Source organism: Montipora capricornis, chromosome 13 (assembly GCF_036669925.1).
Source record: "Montipora capricornis isolate CH-2021 chromosome 13, ASM3666992v2, whole genome shotgun sequence".
In the NCBI taxonomy this organism is placed as follows: Eukaryota; Metazoa; Cnidaria; class Anthozoa; order Scleractinia; family Acroporidae; genus Montipora; species Montipora capricornis.
The window spans coordinates 12,741,536-12,759,035 of NC_090895.1; the positions used below are offsets into that span (position 1 = coordinate 12,741,536).

The window sequence follows — 17,500 nt, forward strand, 5'->3', positions numbered from 1 at the left end:
ACTTATTTGCACAAAGCCAGTCATATATCTTAGGAAGTTCAGTGTTAATAAGATGGATGAGACTGTCGAGGTCTTTGCCACATGCAGTGAGTGAAGTATCATCACCAAAGACGCCGCGCGAGATTTCAGAACGATCGATCACCGAAACGAAAGTATATCTTTCCGTTGAATATCCCAGCAAAACTGTGCGAAAGGAATTAAACGATGACCTTGCAGTTCTTGGAAAGGCGATTGCCTCCGGTTTCGAACAGCGCATTGCCAAAGCAATACTGAAGAATGTTAAACTCAAGAAAATTGTCTTGGAAAAAGTTCTCCAGCTAATGACGTCGCAAATTAATGGTATCTGTAGCAGAAAACAACCTTCCATGTTAAGAGCCAACAAGAAGGAAGAGATTGTAAACTTTGATTTCGAGAAACTGTCTTGAATGGAAAGAAAGAGCGCCTATCTTCTATGCCTTTCTAATGACATGTGCTACAACTACTCTAAAGGTGATTGCTCCAGAATGGCTTCCTAGCATAGCAGTCCCAGGGTCGATCCTGTTAAAGCAGCGAAACTCACACATGAATGGCTGTGCAACAGTTCTTGGAATCCTTATCAAATCACGATCTTTGCAGGTAAGACAAGTCATAGATTATTTTGCACCTACAAGGGCTTTTGAAAGTCGAGTTAAAACTAACTTAATTATTTTTTTAATATTAATTAAATCAGCTGTAAAAGTGATTCATATAGTTTTGTTTCATACAGACATTTATCAGTTACACAATAGACTTTCCTTGAATCAAGGGAAGGTGAATTCTTTTTTTTATGGCTATCAGTGTGAAGAGGGGTCGTGGCATTGTAGATATTAATATTTCTTAATACTTGTAGATTTTTTAGAACAAACAATATAATCAAAATTTTGATCTCTTGCTCTTTCGTTACAAGGCAACCTTTGGCAGATTATCCAAGATGAAGGTCACCTGTTCAGCCGCAAAAGTTTGTGCAAAATTTGATGTGTTAGGTGAAAATCATGGTCAGGAAATTCTGGACTTACAAAAAAAAAATGTCCAATGAGGAGGAAGTTGTACAGGAACACACAAGGAAGGTAGTGGCAATTACTGACAGTTGCAGTTCAAATGAACAACCATGTACCCAGCAGTGTGCTGATGATGCTACAAAAGCCAAATGTGAACTAAAACAAGCTAAGAAGAACATGCATCCTGGTTTTGCTATTGCGTTTGATAATATTGATGGAAAGCGTGAGTGCAGGCATATGACCAAAGACAACCAAAACTTGGATTTTCATTGGGTCAACCACAAGATAATAGAGACATTTAGCACCAGGTTTTTCGGCGAAACCCTCTGACGGCGAACGCGAAGAAATCACGTGATATGGCTCTGAAGTGACGTCTGCGGTTTTGAACCGGTGTCTTCAACGCGAAGAGGTAGGTTTTCACGTAAGTCATTTACGGCAAAGTTTTTAGCCTCATATTTACATTTATGTCACGTACAAAGACACGAATCACTTAGAGTAAGTTCTTTTTTACATGTTAAAGTGAAAATTAGGGCGAAAGAACGGCCACCGATGTAATTGTTGTTGAATGAAAAATAACGCTGCTGCTGTTCACGAATTCAATATGGCGGCCGCAGCAAGTGAAAACATGTTCTCCAGGCATTTTGCTTTCGGTGGGATTGTTTGTTTAGTGTGATCTAACTGTTGTGTATGATCGGTGTCTGAGGTTATCCAAGGAATTTCCCCTGAAGAAACACTTTCTTTTCTGAAGTGGAGACATAATTATAAAGAGTGTATAGTATTAACCAGCAACAGTGAATTCTGCTCAAAAAGTTCAGGGCCGTAGCCAGTATGAGGCGAAGCGAGGCACTTGCCTCTGAAAAATTTAAATTTGCGCTATTTATTATTTTTGTGTACCCATTTCTGTGTCTTGGAGAAAATATTTAGCTGTGTAATTTCACATAAGATATTTCAGCATTTTTGTCAGGTTCCTGTGATAGACTGTAGCTTGAAAATGATTGTAAACATAACAGTAGCATATGTGAATGTCTTTCTTCTGATGGCTACTGCTTTGCTGGCTACTGCTTTGAAGTTCTTAGTTACTTCATTAGAATTCAATGGTTATAAGTGTTCATCATGCCATAATGTGAATTGAAAGACAACCACATTTGTATAATGGTGTGAAATGCTGCTTAAAGTTAAGAAAATAAAGCTTGCTGTTCAAAACACACTTTTAAGAGTTCTGACGCGTCAAGAGGAGTTTATATCTGATAAGGCCTTTTTAATTCTACAGTATGGCACCCTTTCGCTGGCCAGAAACACGCCACGACCTTGCATTGGCCAAAGAGGTTGCTCAGTACATGCCTGAGAAACCACAAGAATGGGAAGGTATAGCCAAGCGACTGAGCGAGGCGTTTTCTACAGAGGCAAAACAAGTGGAACTTAAAGGGAGAGGTTGCAGAGAGAGAATGGACAGAATACTTGATAGGTACAAGGAGGAGAATGCCAAGACTTTAAAGAGGTAGGAATTAACAGTCATTAAACCTCACAACATGTGAGGATTTCTGTTTTTGCTTATAAGAAATGTTTATTTTATCTTAAAGATCAGGCACAGAGGAGGAGTTTACTGAACTAAACCAGCTCTGTGAGGATATATTAGCATTTAGGAGAGATACTGCTGAGTTGAAAAAGAAAGAAAAACAGGACAAGAAAAAGAAGGAAGAGGAGGACAGGAAAAAGGGTGAAGAGATGAGAAAAGCAGCTGTTGAAAGATTAGCAAGTTAATATTTAGAGAAGTAGATTATTTTAGTTTGTAGATAGCAGAGTTGCTGTGTTGGTATTAGTCCTGTTATTATGGAAGAAGTTCAGATACATGCTCAAGAGGTGCAAAAGGACTTGCAGGATATGTATAACCCTTGATATTTTTGTAAGCCACTCACTCCGGTAACAACCTCTGATCCATGAATTTCCTTTATTTTAGAACGCCGTAGTGAGAAGTCAGTCAGTGAGTCTGATACTTCAGATTCTGCTGGAAGTGATAGTGATCAGAGCACAGCTACAAAAGGTATGTCAAGTAGGAATTTAAAATATTCCACAGATTAATGGACTGCATCAGTTTAAGGCAAAATCAGAGCCATTAATTTTTCATACAGGCACTAAAGACAACCTACATGTATGAGTTTCTAAGTAAAGTGTATGCAAGACTTGAACTGGCCATTTAGCTTGGCACTCTTTGTGGTCTTTGTTCTTTGTTAAAGTCTATAAGGCTACTCCCTTTGTACTTATAAGATAGCCAAAAAGGTTTATAAAATAGGAATCCACAGGAACAAACTGCCTTAATCAATTGGGATGCATGTCTGTGCCAAACAATTAGTCATTCCAGGGCTTGTAAGTCATGTAAGGTTAATGTATGTTGGGGTTCAATTTTATCCTTGGTTGAAGTATTATTTTATTTGTTTGTGCATATCAAGTGTTTAAAACAAAAGAGAGTAAAACAAACCAAGGATCACATAGAACTATAACACATCTTTATCCAGTTTCCAGCTGAGCATATCCTCCTGTTAATTTGTGTGGCTAACATGGTGTCCATTGGCAGGAAAAAATCTACAGTAGATGATTGAACACACATCTCACCCAATTCAGAACTAAGATTGTCTTCTCAAATACATTGAAATTAAGAAGTTGTAACATATTACAGACAAAGGAAAGTATTCCCTTTTTGCGACTGCAAGTATTCAGAATTATAATCATCACTTATGCATAAAATATTTTTTTTTAAATGATCCTTTGAAAAATTAAATTATGTAGGTCGTCCAAAAAAGAAGACCAAGCGTCGCTGTAGCAAGTTGTCTGCAATGGAGATGTTAGCTAATAAATATACCCAAAAAGCAGAATTTAAAAAGGAGGAGCTTGATGTAAGGAGAATGGAACTTGAATTTGCCAAAGAGAAGTATGCTGCAGAAGCAGAGGAACGAAGAGCTAGAGTGGAGTTGGAAATTGAAGAAAGAAGGGCTCTGCTGTCCCTGTTAAAAGATCGTTGTTGAACCTGAGCTGCTGATTTTCAGAAAATGTTTTCTTGACATTCATGTTGATCTTGGTTCTCTTTCTTCATTATTAAAAAAAAAAAACAACAACAACAACAACAACAAAAAGCTTTCATTTTTTAGGATTTTACACAACCATTTATAACATTCAAATTACGCAGAGAGGTTATAGCCAGGGCCATAAATGAATGTTTTATTGATGTTACATGTGCCTTGCTCGATTTGCTCGGAGCATAGTTCTATTAAAAATACACTTATTTCTTTCCTTAAATATCTTTTGTATTTTACACTGTAGTTTGAAGGTTATGCACTACTGTCAGAAGCACAATCTCTTGAAAGATATCTTTTAAACCACTAGACTAGTGGTTTGAAAGATATCTTTCAAGAGATGGTGGTTCTAGGTTAAAGTAGGTTCTTGTTTGGGACCCATACAGGCATGTGTGGCAGTTCACCAAGATAGAAGCAACTAAATAGTACTTTCCAACTGGCTGAAGCAAAACTCTCAGGTTTTTTTTGAAATCCATGAAGGCAAAGTTTTGGCATATTTTGCCAAAGCCCCACTCAACACATGTTCTTACTTTGCTCATTTGAGTGTTGAACAACTGCTCATCATTTGTCAATCAGACTCCACGAAATGGTGCTAGAATGTTGCGGGTTATTCCATATGCAGGGTCACCATATATGACATATGGTTCTCCCGTCGGTGTCTGAAGTCTTTCAAGCTTATCAGCAAGACCACTGACCCCAAGCATAAAGGCATCATGCCTTCGTCCCTCTATGGGGCCAAACATGTGAGCAATAATGCCATTTGGTGCTTGTACTGACTGAAAGTGAACATGTACTTGTATTAAAATACATCCTATTTATTAAATCTTAATAACTTGAAAGGGAAGGGAGGCATGTTCATACAAAATCATAATAAATTTTAAGGTAATATGCAAATACAGACAAATAATAAGGAACGTTCTTTAGGCCACAACCAGACCAAAAGGTTGATAACCCCTATACAATGCTTTGTCAACTCCAAGAAAGTCTCCCCCCTTCCCAGAAAAGGGTTTCGCACAACCCTGTCACTGGAAGTACCTCCAATCCTTACATAGATAAAAACACTCTGTCCTTAATAACAAGTTTCACGTACTCTGCTGCAGATACTTTACAGTAAGGGGCTCAACACTTAAAATATATCAGCTTTTTCTCTGACAAAAAAAGGGACCTGGCTACCCTTTTCCTGCATCAAATTGTTGCCTCTTAGGGCTGGTTTCCATATTCTGTAACTCTCTGGTCGCCTTCGTTTTCTTAAACCATGTGTTCAGGTTATTTAAGATAACCATGCACGGGAAAAATGCTTATGGGACACAAGATTATCCAGACAACAAGGACAATGGCGATCACCTAGATATAACTGAGGTGTATACGATGGTCTAACGGGGCTCAAACCAAAAACAATCCACACACCTGAAATTTTAAACAATGTGTTCTCTTGTGTCCACTGAACATAATTCTCTGATTTCTTATAGGGCGTGCAATAGGCCTTGGTGTCCCATCAATAAACCCCCAGCACTGGTGTAAGGGGGCACCTTTTGCTTCAACTGCCTGAGAGAACAACTCTGGATCTAGCCAAACTAGGTCTAATGACGTGAGCAAATGATTGAACCGCTCATAGATATCATCCATCACCTACCATAGAGAAATAAAAAAACAATCATTACATGTTTTGGCAATTACACAAGTTGACTCTGCCACCAGTCATTACATTTGCACAGGGCTGCTTGATTTTTGACTTCGAGTGTGACTATAGTATTGTTTTATTGTTTCATTGCTTCATTACTTTGTTGAAAATAAGACTGAGTTGAGGTTCATCCCTTCCAAACACTGGAACAAGGTCGCACCATCGATTGGGGTACACAAGTCTTCTCAGTAGAATCATGAGGGCTTCCATTCCTGTACACTTGGTTCTTTGTACACATTCATAATATGCTGGTAATTCCAATGCATGTAACAGGCGTTCCATGTCTTCTTTTTGAAACCTGTGGATGACATAATACCATTCAGGACCCCAGTATCCGTGCATAAAATAAAGGAACAGTTATGCACAAAAGCTTAATACTTTCCTAAACATGGCTTCACACTGTGCATCACTAAGGTCGATCAGCTTTATCCGTGGAAAGTCCAACTTAACGGTTGAAGGGAACATTGTATCGACGAGAAGCAAATCTAAGTCGTCACCGTTGCTACTACTACTAGAGTCATCACTGCTGTCTTCATAGACCATCACCTCAAGAATGTCATTAAAATCGTGTCTAAGAGGTAAATCACATTGGAACTTGAAAACAGTGTTAAATTCTGAAAGCGACTATAATTGTTGTGGCATAAGTTGTAAGTGTTCAGACGTTACCTGGCACCTGCAGCCGCCATTTTGAAGTGTTTATAACCCAAAATTCCTTGCGTTTCTTCCCGTTTTGACTTGACGGAACGACCCTTTGCTAAAGTACATTGAGGATTATACCTCAAACGGCAAACGTCAAACCTCAAACTGCAGTCTCACGTCAGCCGTGATAACGAAAAACGTGGTGCTAAATGTCTCTAATAATGAACAGAGTTTCTGGAGGTTGTAGACTTTACCAAGGGACATTACTTCCCTTTCAAATCTTAAATTGTTTCCCACTGTTGACGATCAGAAGTTTCAGCGTCACAACTACACAGTTTTAATATCAAGAGTTCTTGTGGAGCATTTAGATTGTTTTTCAGCTCTCAAGGATGTGTGTGTATTCCATATTCCTCACAAGTATTCCAATGAGATGGCCAAAAAGTCAGATGTTGAAAGTTATTCTTTTTTCCTTTGGGTACTTTCATGTTGCTAAAGTTCTGCTTTTGTACTGGTTTTCAAAGTTTTCCCCTTTAATATCTGCTTTCATGCATCACGAATGAAGCAATTCAATTTTAGTCACAACAATTACTTGCGACTATTTAACTGTAAATGTGTGGCCACACCGAAATATACAGTTACACCTTGCTAACCCACTGAAAAGCCTGGTGGTAATAGAGGGGGTTGGAACAGAGGACTAGGTGTGAAATTTTTTTATGGAACTTCCAGATAGTTTAGTACCAGAATAATAAGATTGGTATAGATGTTTCCTGTAGCCTAGTAAAAAATGTGCACAGCCTCTGATATCATGTAAAATATTATCCTGTATATTTCAATGAAATTTCCTGTCAAAATATACTCTCATGATAACATAACTGCAGTGAGAAAAACATTTATGGGGGACTATTATTTGAGTAATATACAACAGGATTATTTGCTTTGAATAACCTAAGGCTGATTGAAAGAGCAAGCAAGTTCTGAGTTTCACCTGTAATAAGGTATTATTTTCCCCTCAAGTTTCAAGTGAGTCACATTACTATTTAGTAAAGCAATGGCAATGAACAATAACAAATTAACATAGGATTTTAATGGTGAATTTTAAATGTGGTAATGTCAATAAATTATTCATTTCAGCTTCCAATGGGTGTGTTATTTAAAAATGAAAACCTGACTGAAGACATGATTGATATCCTGCAACATTTCCAAACATACCTGCCTAATGTAACTATTCAAGGCGAGAAGAAATTTGCTAGTCAGATATGCACGGGGGATCAGCTATCTGTTGAAAGAGCTGTGAATGCAATACATTCAGTGTCCAATGGTCATACAGCTGAAGACCGCCTTGAGGGGTTTACCATGCAGCTTGGTGACTGGCACACAGGGGTCAAGATACTTGAGGTAAAGAACGTGTGCCTTAAAAAGTGTAAAAATTATTATCATTAAGAATGTCTTACCAGAAAAGCGAGAATATTGGTGACCTTAAACTTGCAAAGATGCATGACCTTTCCTAACCCTTTGAAATATACATGTATCCCAAACTTCACTTGATCTATCAAATCTTAATTACAGACAATAACTGATTAAATCTGTTTGAAAAAGATTCCTACTACTACTACTTTACATTTAAAGCAACTGCTTGCTTATGATATAATCCTTCCCATCATTAATATTTATCTAGGCTCCATATGGAGTACTAAAGTGGTGATGTCATAGTATTTTGGGGCACATTGTATCTGAGATATTAGCCACTTATGCTCTGATAACTCCATACAAACCCTTCTAATTTTTTTTGGGTTTGACCCAAGAAAAATTAGAAGGGTTTATTTGGAGTTTTCTTAACATAACTGGGCTAATATCTCACTGGCAATTTGCCCCGAAAAGGTCATTAATTTTTTGGCAAGTAGGCCTGTTGGGCATTGTTCTTTCAAAATATCCTGACAAAACCCATAATTTCCGAAATTTAATTTTTATGATGTCACCACTTTAGTACTCTTTTGTACTGTATGTAGATTTTATCCAAAACTATATCAATACTTTGTTATAATCATTGTAGAAACCATTACTGTAACATTGTTTTATATGATTTATTTGCAGTTACTATTTAGAAGATTTTACTCAGGGAGTTCTTCAGATGACCATTGCACCCTATTTGCAGACAGAAACCTTATTAACAGGAGAAATGTGAGAGAGAATCCACACTCCGCCTACCAACCAGATAGCAATTTCTTGATTGAGGTGAAAGCCAGGATTTTGGCAGCTGCATTTCATGTTCTTGGCTTAAAAAGCAAAGACGAAAAACCAATGCATTACCCTTTCCCAGAGGACCTTCCTAACTGGAACAAATTGCAAAGGCTCCAGTTCTTACACAAAGCTGCTGGTATGATTGTGGATGAAATTGTTATTGATGAAGCAATGATGAACAGTTCTTTGCAAGAACTGGTGTCAGATGAGGAAAGAAGGGAAATTCAAAGATGTTTGGATGTTAATGAGGATGGCCGTTTCCCTTGTAGGTTTCCAGCGTGTAAGACATCCTTCAAATACAATGGCAAGAGCAAGAGAAGACATGAATTAAGTCATGATCCACCAGTTGTAATAGAAGAAGTGACAACCGCAACTTCATCCACAACCACAGACCAGGCGTCCAAAAGTAGTGATGATGTTTTTAATTACAATGCTGCACTTCTCTCAGAAGGACTTTTCTTTATGAACTTTTTGGATGCTGTCTCAGAAGGGGATGGCCAGCGGATCATGAGACAATACAAGTATCTAATGCTTCTATGTAAAGCAGATGACCCACACAGCACCAAGTATGCACTGGAGAGCCTGTACCAGCCGCTCTTGGTGAATGGTTTAAGCCAGAAGGAGTCAGAGATCTTTGTGTGAAACAGGACTGTTAACAATCATGGAGGTCTTCGAAACAACATTTGACATGACCTAGAAGTCGAGCATAGTAACAATTTCAACAAGCAAGGCTACTGTAACATTGGAGCAAACCTCTCAGAGAAGGCAGTATCAAGAATCTGCCATGCTGAGAAACCTGTCAGGAACATTAGTGGAAAGGTGGACAGACTTCTTCAGCGGTTTATACGCTCAGGAAAGCATATTCAACGTTTTCCTGTAGTTGACTTAGATGCACTGTTGAAAAAACTAAATGAAAGTGAAGTTTTCAAATACCAAGAGGGTTGTAGTTACAGGCATTTCAAGGGTTTTGAAAGAGATGCTTTGGTAAACCTAGACATGTCAAAGATGTATGCATGGTTAAATGATCACAAAAAAAAGTTTTCTTCAGGTGTCAAGGCTAGGTAATGACTTCTTTCATTGCTTCTGGTCATTTGAAACTTAAGTAAAAAAAAGTCTTTTCAAAACAAAAATTAAGCATGATGTTTGAAGAACCCTTTCCCTGAAAAAAAGGCTGGGGTATTCAATGGGCTTCTTTTAGCTCTTTGATTCCACACCTACTTTTAAAGTGTTTGTAAAATTTTTGGCTTGGATCAAAATTAGGGAATATAAATTATGTTACAGGTCAAAATTAAATTCAGGTTAAAATGATTTTCAATTTTCTTTGTCTCTAAGCCCAAATTATTCATGAAATTCATGGAAAATGGTACATTTTGAAGTAAAAATGGACTATCAAATGTGTGCAAGTAAAAGTAGTAACAATGGATGCTATTTTTATAAAATTATTACCTTAGCAATGCTTAGAATAATGCATGTAACCTAACTATAAGATCTACTGGGCTGTCAATAACTTTTATGCAATTCATAGAAGAGTAAATGAACATATAAGAATAAAGTTGGGTCCAATTATTCATTACTTTTTTTTCCTTTATGAACAAAAGTAAACAGGGGTGATGCACATAGTAGCAGGACTTAAAGGTTTGAGTGTACAATAAGTTATATTAAATTTGTAAAAGAAAAAATTATTTGGGAATTTTCTAACACGAATACTCTGTTACAGACCTCCGGGCCCGGTTCCTGAAAGGTCGATAAGTGTTAATCCAGGATACAAATTTTGATCTGTTTTTGTATTTTACATTCCTATGCATTGTGTAGGGTAACATTTTGTGTTATTGTTACTGTATGTCATAGAGAAGGCTCATGTTTTTAGACGAGAAAACATTGCCTGAAATTTAGCTTAATCCTGGGTTCAATGTAACTATCTTTTGAGGAACCAGGCCCAGATAGTTAGGGGCGAGTTAAATGCTTCCCCTTTTCACCTTATTATGAATTCTCAACTGCACCTTACATGTATCTAAATGCCTGGAACAGGCTATAACAAGAATGAAATTGTACCTGACTGGTAAAGAATTAAAGATAATAATATTCAGTGATTGAAATGAGGGTGTTATGTGGTAAATATTTATTTTGATGTTATTTTTGAAACAACAACAACAACAACAACAACCTTTATTCACACTATTCAAGAAGAATAAAAAAAGAAGAAGAAAAAGAAACTATAGAAAACAATATAATAGAAGGTATATAATTGTGCTTACAATTTATGAGTTAGTGTGCAACAGCCAAAGTAGCAAAGCTTTCGAGTTGGCTGCTGCTTACTTACAACTAAAGAATGGAACGAAGGAGACAACTAATAATTAAGACTAAACTAATTCACAAGGCAAAAAGTGTTATGAAAACGGAATGGAGATGTCGCATTAAAAATTACTTACAGAAAAGTCAGAAAACAATAATAAATATGATTACAGAGTGAAATTTAGTTGGAAATGCAAAACTATGACTGACATTTGAGGAGATGATCTTTATACCGCTTTTTAAACCGTCAAATGATATGTGAGCCCCAATAAAACTGATTAGAAAATTTCATCTGTAACAGAAAATCTATTTTTAAAAAAGGTCTGGACAGGATGCTAAACACTGACTTTGTAAAAATTCTGAAAAATTAAAATTCATTCCATACATGTAAATGAATGATTGACTCTGAGAGGTGAGATTACCATATATCCTTCAGGTTTCTAAATGTGACTGCACATTACACCCATTCCCTCGAAAATGTCTGAAATTAACTCTGGACCAAGACATTCTATATATGTTCAAAAAGTGTTATATATATCACCTGTTTAAACTTTGATCTCTCTATTGGGTACACCTGTACAAGCAGATGCCATTGGAAAGTCAAAAAATGTGTCTGTCCTCAATGTCAAAAGAAAAGCACCTCATATTCCACTGTTAATATCCCTCTGAATCAATGCAGGAAATTATTAGAAGTCTTGTTGGCTCAACAGTACTGCAATATTTACATTGTCCACAACTTTGTTTCAAAATTTACATTCATGATTTGAACACTGTATCATTTGTTCAACACTGCATCAAAACTCAAATTTAAAACTGCGTTTAAAGCAGCAAATGGAACACCTGCGTCTAATTGCTCATCAGCAGATTCATCTGCTGACTCATCCCACTGAGAAAAGCTGAGATTGTCAATAACCATATTAGCATGTTCATCGTCCACAACAAGATCATTCCAATCATTTCCAAGAAAGTCACTCTCTTCATCGGAACATTCATCTTCTGAACTCAGTTCTGTCTTACATGTCTCCAAATACTTCTTGCATGACTGAATGAATTTCAAATGCATGCTGCATATCCCATATCTCCACCACAGTACAAATGTCCGACACAGAAAACAATTCATTACAGTGTTCCGCAACTTGTTGAATTTGCAGATCAGAAAATCCAAGCAAAAACTTGGGGTTGGTGAAAAATTTCATTTTCCCACTTGCATCTCTTCGTGTGCAACTTCTTGTGATATGCAGCCAGTTTATTTACCAGTGTAGTTTTCTGTTCCTCTGTAGATGACAGTTTTCTTTTTGAATTGAGATGGAGGTCAGCTCTACAGAGAGGGTTTGGCAAGAGGTTTGCATTCATATGTGCCACATTCACACATGACTGAACAGTTGTCACAGCAAAGGTGTGGAGAACAATCCACATCAAAATATTGCAGCAATTGCTTACGTCGGCAGCCATTTGATTTTATGTAACTCTTTATGTCCTGGTCCACATGAATAAGTTGCATTCCTTGGTAGAGCAGATAAGCAGTGCACTGAGAGCCATCCCTTCCTGCTCTGCCACTCTCTTGCAAGTAGCTTTCTACATTTTTGGCTGGGCCAAAATGGATTGTCCGATAGACCTTCTTACAATCCACACCCATACCGAATGCAATTGTAGCAACAAGAATACAGATGTGTCCTTCATCACACTGAAATGACTCAAGAATGAGATCTTTATTTGACTTGGGGCTGCAAGAATGTAACATTTCAAGAACCACTCTTTCTAGATCTTTGTTCTGTGGGTCAACATAAATTTTAGCCCACAATAAATTATTGTTCTAGTAGCCATGGAGTGTTTGTCAATTACCTCTTTGGCTATCCAATGAAAATAATCTGAAAGGCGAGCATTCCTTTCCGTGTACTTAACAACATATGCAATGTTGGGTTTGTTTGGATTTTCCTCAACAATGTGAGGCTCTTTCATGATGAGTACTTCAAAAATTGTGTCTCTAGTATCTTTAGTGGCTGTAGCAGTAAGGGCAACAAATGGAGTGCATGGTAATAATGAACGCATCTCATGTAACCGAGAGAACCACACTCTAAAGGCTGCAAGGTTGTTGCTCTTCGATTTCCCCCTAGAAAAACAATAAATGATGCATTACATTTGAGTTACCCTTTTGATTACTTGGTCACTACCAGTGTATTATAGCTTCAATTATGACACTTGCAATTGCATCATACAGAAATAACTCTCTTTATTCTCTTGAAGAAATCGTGTGAACCAATGTCAACTGTGTGACATTAGGGTAAGATCATGCTAAATATGCATTTGTATACGAAAACCTTTCATTTAAAACTATTAATTCTATTCCCCGGGAGTCCAGAACGATGAAAGAATAACCTCATTGAAGCGATAATAATATTTCTTACCAATGGCAAATCACGTGCGCTTCAACCACGGCAACTGCTCTCACATAGGATCTGTAGGTTTCGCTTGCCAACATTCTTCACCATCTAATGTCGCCAAGCCAAGATTCAGGTGATCCGTAAACAATAGAGAATTCTCCACTCTCCACCTTTTTTATCTCCACCGCCGCACTGATATCACTCAGCGATATTGCGCTTACTCCAAGCAAAGAAAGACGGCTCACTTGATCTTTCATAAGATTAATTAATGGAGAAATCACAATTACAATATTCTTCTCGCATTTATCTACCGAAGCAAATACCGTAGGTAAAGCTTGGAACACAACAGACTTTCCATAACCAGTCGGCAAATTGACATACACATCGACTTTCAGTTCCACTACTTGTCGAATTGCTTCTTCCTGGTGCTTGTTAAGCTTCTCAAAGCCAAAAATATCGCATACTTTGACAAACGCGTGGTCCAGCGAACTCTCCTTATCTTTCGCCATTTTGGTTTTCTCGCGTATATCGAGATCTCCACGTAAAGCCACGTAGCCATGTAAAGCCCATGCGTGTTAGCTCCACAAAAATAAGAGCTGAATTCTGATTGGTGAAGAAATACTGACGTCACGGAAATCGTCTTGGAGCTCGAGATGGCAGACGCTATTTTTCGGAGGGAGAGAAGCGACGACCGGAAATGCGTCTGCTGTTCGCAGGCTATCGTATCCCTGGCTCACCTCTTTTCTCTGTAACAGCCCTCGAAGAGTATTTAGCCAGGTTTCGGCTACCGCCTTGTTCCCCTTTATTTGTTTGTAATGCACAGGGAGTAACCAGACCTATTCTGGCACACCAGTATAATGCATTTATTAAGGCTTCGCTTTCGGCTATTGGATTAAAATCCCACTCAATACTCGTCGCACAGATTTCATAAAGGAGGCGCGACATTCGCTGGATCTCCTACCGTGTTTATAAGAGCACAAGGCGATTGGAAGAGTGGCGCCTATTTAGTATATCTTACTCTGACCATAAGTTTAAAATTCTCCATTCCATCACAAACAGACTCTCTCCATCCCCTTCATCAAGCGTCCCACCCACCTCTCCCGGGTGTTTCAGGTGCTACAAGTTTTTGTACATGTAGCTTTGCAGTAAGTGATTTTTACCCCATCTCCGAGTCTGTCTGTTTGTGATAGTAATTTAGGCTCTTGTGTACTTCAAGGCCCACATCCACGCAGAGTTAAAATTAACCAAAAAATTGCATTTATCAACAGAGTTGATAATGTAAATTGACCACCATACATGGATTCTAAAAGCTGACGTTTCGAGCATTAGCCCTTCGTAAGAGTGAACCAGTTAATTTTCATTCCATTTAATATATAACACATGGATCATAATTATTTTGCTCTCTCAAAATTGCAATTGCTTTCTTGAACTCCGCTAGGGTCCTGCAACTCCTACAGTACTCAACAAAATGCATGTTGTGAAAACATCACTATGCATGAATGAAACCTGCGTCAAGTTCAAAGATAGGACCTATTTTTACCAGTTCATTCCCATCAAGCCTGGTCACTTTGGAATGAAGTGTTTCACTCTTGCCAAGGCAAGTTCTGGCTATGGACTCGTCAGCAAAATATACATGTATACTGGAAAAGATAATGGTGTGATGCAGACAGATATTGCAAGAAAAGCAGTCATGGGCCCAGCCCTATGGAAGCATTTTTGTCGAAGGCTATTAACTATTAAACCTCAGTGCCATTTTTCAAATACCTTGAAGGGCTAGGCATACTAGCCTGTGGGACAGTGCAATCAAACAGAAAAGGGCTCCCAGGGGACATAACAGATTCTCACAATGAAGAGACTTGAAGAGAGTAGAAAGTGTGTATTGACAGAGAGGCACAAACCACGTAGACCATGGCAAAATGGTCAACACGCAATTCAGGAAAGATCTGTAAAAGAGGCAAACAAATGGCAGAAGACAGCTGTCACCCAGCCATCAGACATTTGTAATAATTATTACAGTCAGAATATGGGAGGTATTGACCTCTCAGATCAAAAGGTGCACATGCCTAGTGAAAGTATCTGTGTGGTACTATAAACTATTTTTAAATCTGAATTTGGAGTTCAGCATTTCAAATGCCCAAATTATTATGGTTAAGTCCTTTAGATACGCTAACAATAAATGTGAATTCTAAGTAAATAGTTTTGCCCTGACAGAGTCTGACTGCACATTAAGTGATGGTTTCAATTCTTTGATGTAGAACATCTCGTGAATTAAGCAGTCAAATTTCGATGCGCATTTCTTTATGACACTAAAACTTGCCGCTGGGGGTGCTGTTGTTTGGCCATGATCTGCTAGGCGATGCCTCCCAATAGCTGAGTATCTATGTTCCTCAATTCGTTGATGCAAGTGACGAGCTGTATAGCCAACATAGCTTGCATCACACGAGCCACATTGAAATTTATAGATGACTAGTTGTTGACTGACTAATGATGGTTTGGGCTCACGGAATTTAAGGACATCCTCGAGCTTGCGGCTGACAAAAACTGGCTGTAGATCTATATCCAGTTTCTTATTTAGCTGAGTAAGTTGGCGCTTCACAACATCGGCTGGTTTTTGGTCAATAAATGGCAAGATGATTCTAATGGTGTTTTTATTATTGCTAGCAGATTGTGATTCGACATCTGATATATTGATAAAGTTACGGATGGTTGCTTCAATCAATTCAGACGGGTATCGTAGCTTGTGAAAAATTGATCTTATGTTTTCACATTCTTTTTTAAACAGCTCGGTCATTGAGGACAGACTGTACGCCCAGTGAAGCATTGTCTTGAGTAGAGATTTCTTGTATTTGTTGTCCACATGACTCTGGTAGTGCAACAAGAGGCCTTTGCTGGTAGTTTTTCTGTATACGCTTGTGGTAATCTTACTTCTTTGTTTCATCAAAAGCATGCCAAGGAAGGGTAGTGTGTTGTTTACCACTAGCTCCATTGTAAATTGAATAGATGGATGACTGTTATTTAGCGTACTTAGGAACTGTTCTGCTTCAGCTACATCTCTTATGACAACCAAGGTATCGTCCACGTATCGTCTGCAGAATGACAGAAGTTTGTCTTCTTGTTCTAGCATCTCCTCCACATGACACAGGAATACATTAGCTAATAGAGGCTCTAACAGGGAGCCCATGGCAACTCCATCAGTTTGTAGGTATAGATTGTCATTACACTGAAATAGCTGGTCTTTGGTGGCGATTTTTAGCAGTTCAGAAAGATCTTGTTTAGAGATGGTCAGATCATATGTCGCACAAAACCAGTTGTCTTTAAAGGATTTTTCCACAAGCAGGTCTATCCTGTAGTCAAGCGGTACATTCGTGAATAGTGACGTCACATCATACAAAACCAAGATGTCATCATCATTGAAGGAGAGCTCTTTCAACTGTTCAGCAAACATGAGTGTGTCAGAAATTGTGTAGTTGTTAATGGATAGTATTTTTAGCTTATCATCTAACCACTTCGCTAGAGTGTAGTTGTGCGTAGCAGTCGAAGACAAGATGGGACGTACTGAAAGATTTTCCTTGTGTGTCTTAGGCAAACCGTACAGATGGGCAAGACGAGAGCCTTTCAAGCATACAGTGTCAGCAATCTTCTATCGGGAGGCATCGCCTAGCAGATCATGACCAAACAACAGCACCTCCAGCGGCGAGTTTTAGTGTCATAAAGAAATGTGCATCAAAATTTGACTGCTTAATTCATGAGATGTTCTACATCAAAGAATTGAAACCATCACTTAATGTGCAGTCAGACTCTGTCAGGGCAAAACGATTTACTTAGAATTCACATTTATTGTTAGCGTACTATTGCATATATTGTTCTATTGTTCTATTCTTCTTGTACTATAAGTTATGCTTCATCCGATTAAAATTCATTGCCTGATGATGACATCGGACGATGTCGAAACGTGGTCAAAATGAATCTAGTTGCGTTTGTCATTTTAATCAATTTTATCTCAAGATCTAGACTTATTAAGTCCTTTAGAACTGCTTTTAAAATGCTTAAGGCTGTTGTGGAACTGTAAGTGAATGGAAGGGCATTTTGGTTGACAGAACAAGACCCAGAAACACAAACCCCCATCCCTCATTTCCGCTTTAACATATTAATCAATTTTGGTTTTGCAAGGAATGTAAAAATAAT

General features: G+C 38.1%; 2 protein-coding genes across 5 annotated transcripts in view; one reads left to right on the top strand and one right to left on the bottom strand.

The window, feature by feature from the left end:
• Positions 1-1,419: 1,419 nt before the first annotated feature.
• Positions 1,420-4,307, top strand: LOC138029296 (uncharacterized). Of its 2 annotated transcripts, none has more exons than XM_068877019.1 (3): positions 1,420-1,425; positions 2,287-2,514; positions 2,597-2,890. In XM_068877019.1, exons 2-3 carry the CDS (start codon positions 2,288-2,290, stop codon positions 2,775-2,777), a joined length of 408 nt encoding a protein of 135 aa, XP_068733120.1. In that variant the 5' UTR covers positions 1,420-1,425; position 2,287; the 3' UTR covers positions 2,778-2,890. The 2 variants fall into 2 exon arrangements, 1 of the variants encoding a protein (XP_068733120.1); XR_011127856.1 differs by lacking the exons at positions 1,420-1,425; positions 2,597-2,890 and adding exons at positions 2,974-3,057; positions 3,801-4,307 and having other exon boundaries at positions 2,374-2,514.
• LOC138029295 (uncharacterized) overlaps positions 3,858-17,500 on the bottom strand; it is a 35,501-nt gene continuing 21,858 nt past the window's right edge. Inside the window, exons 2-5 of one of the 3 annotated variants that reach the window (XM_068877018.1) lie at positions 7,614-7,814; positions 5,865-6,063; positions 5,492-5,713; positions 3,858-4,860 (exon numbers count right to left, since the gene is read on the bottom strand). In XM_068877018.1, coding sequence (XP_068733119.1) covers positions 4,657-4,860; positions 5,492-5,713; positions 5,865-6,047 — 609 coding nt within the window. In that variant the 5' untranslated portion in view covers positions 6,048-6,063; positions 7,614-7,814 and the 3' untranslated portion in view covers positions 3,858-4,656. The remainder of the gene's footprint in view (positions 4,861-5,491; positions 5,714-5,864; positions 6,064-7,613; positions 7,815-17,500) is intronic. The other 2 variants (XM_068877017.1, XR_011127855.1) reach the window with 2 other exon arrangements.

What these genes read in the sequence shown, in the direction of transcription:
- LOC138029296 (XM_068877019.1), top strand. Translation starts at nt 2,288, where the DNA reads ATGGCACCCTTTCGCTGGCCAGAAACACGCCACGACCTTGCATTGGCC. An exon ending in AATGCCAAGACTTTAAAGAG is followed by an intron (nt 2,515 to 2,596) that starts GTAGGAATTAAC and finishes TTTATCTTAAAG; the next exon opens with ATCAGGCACAGAGGAGGAGT.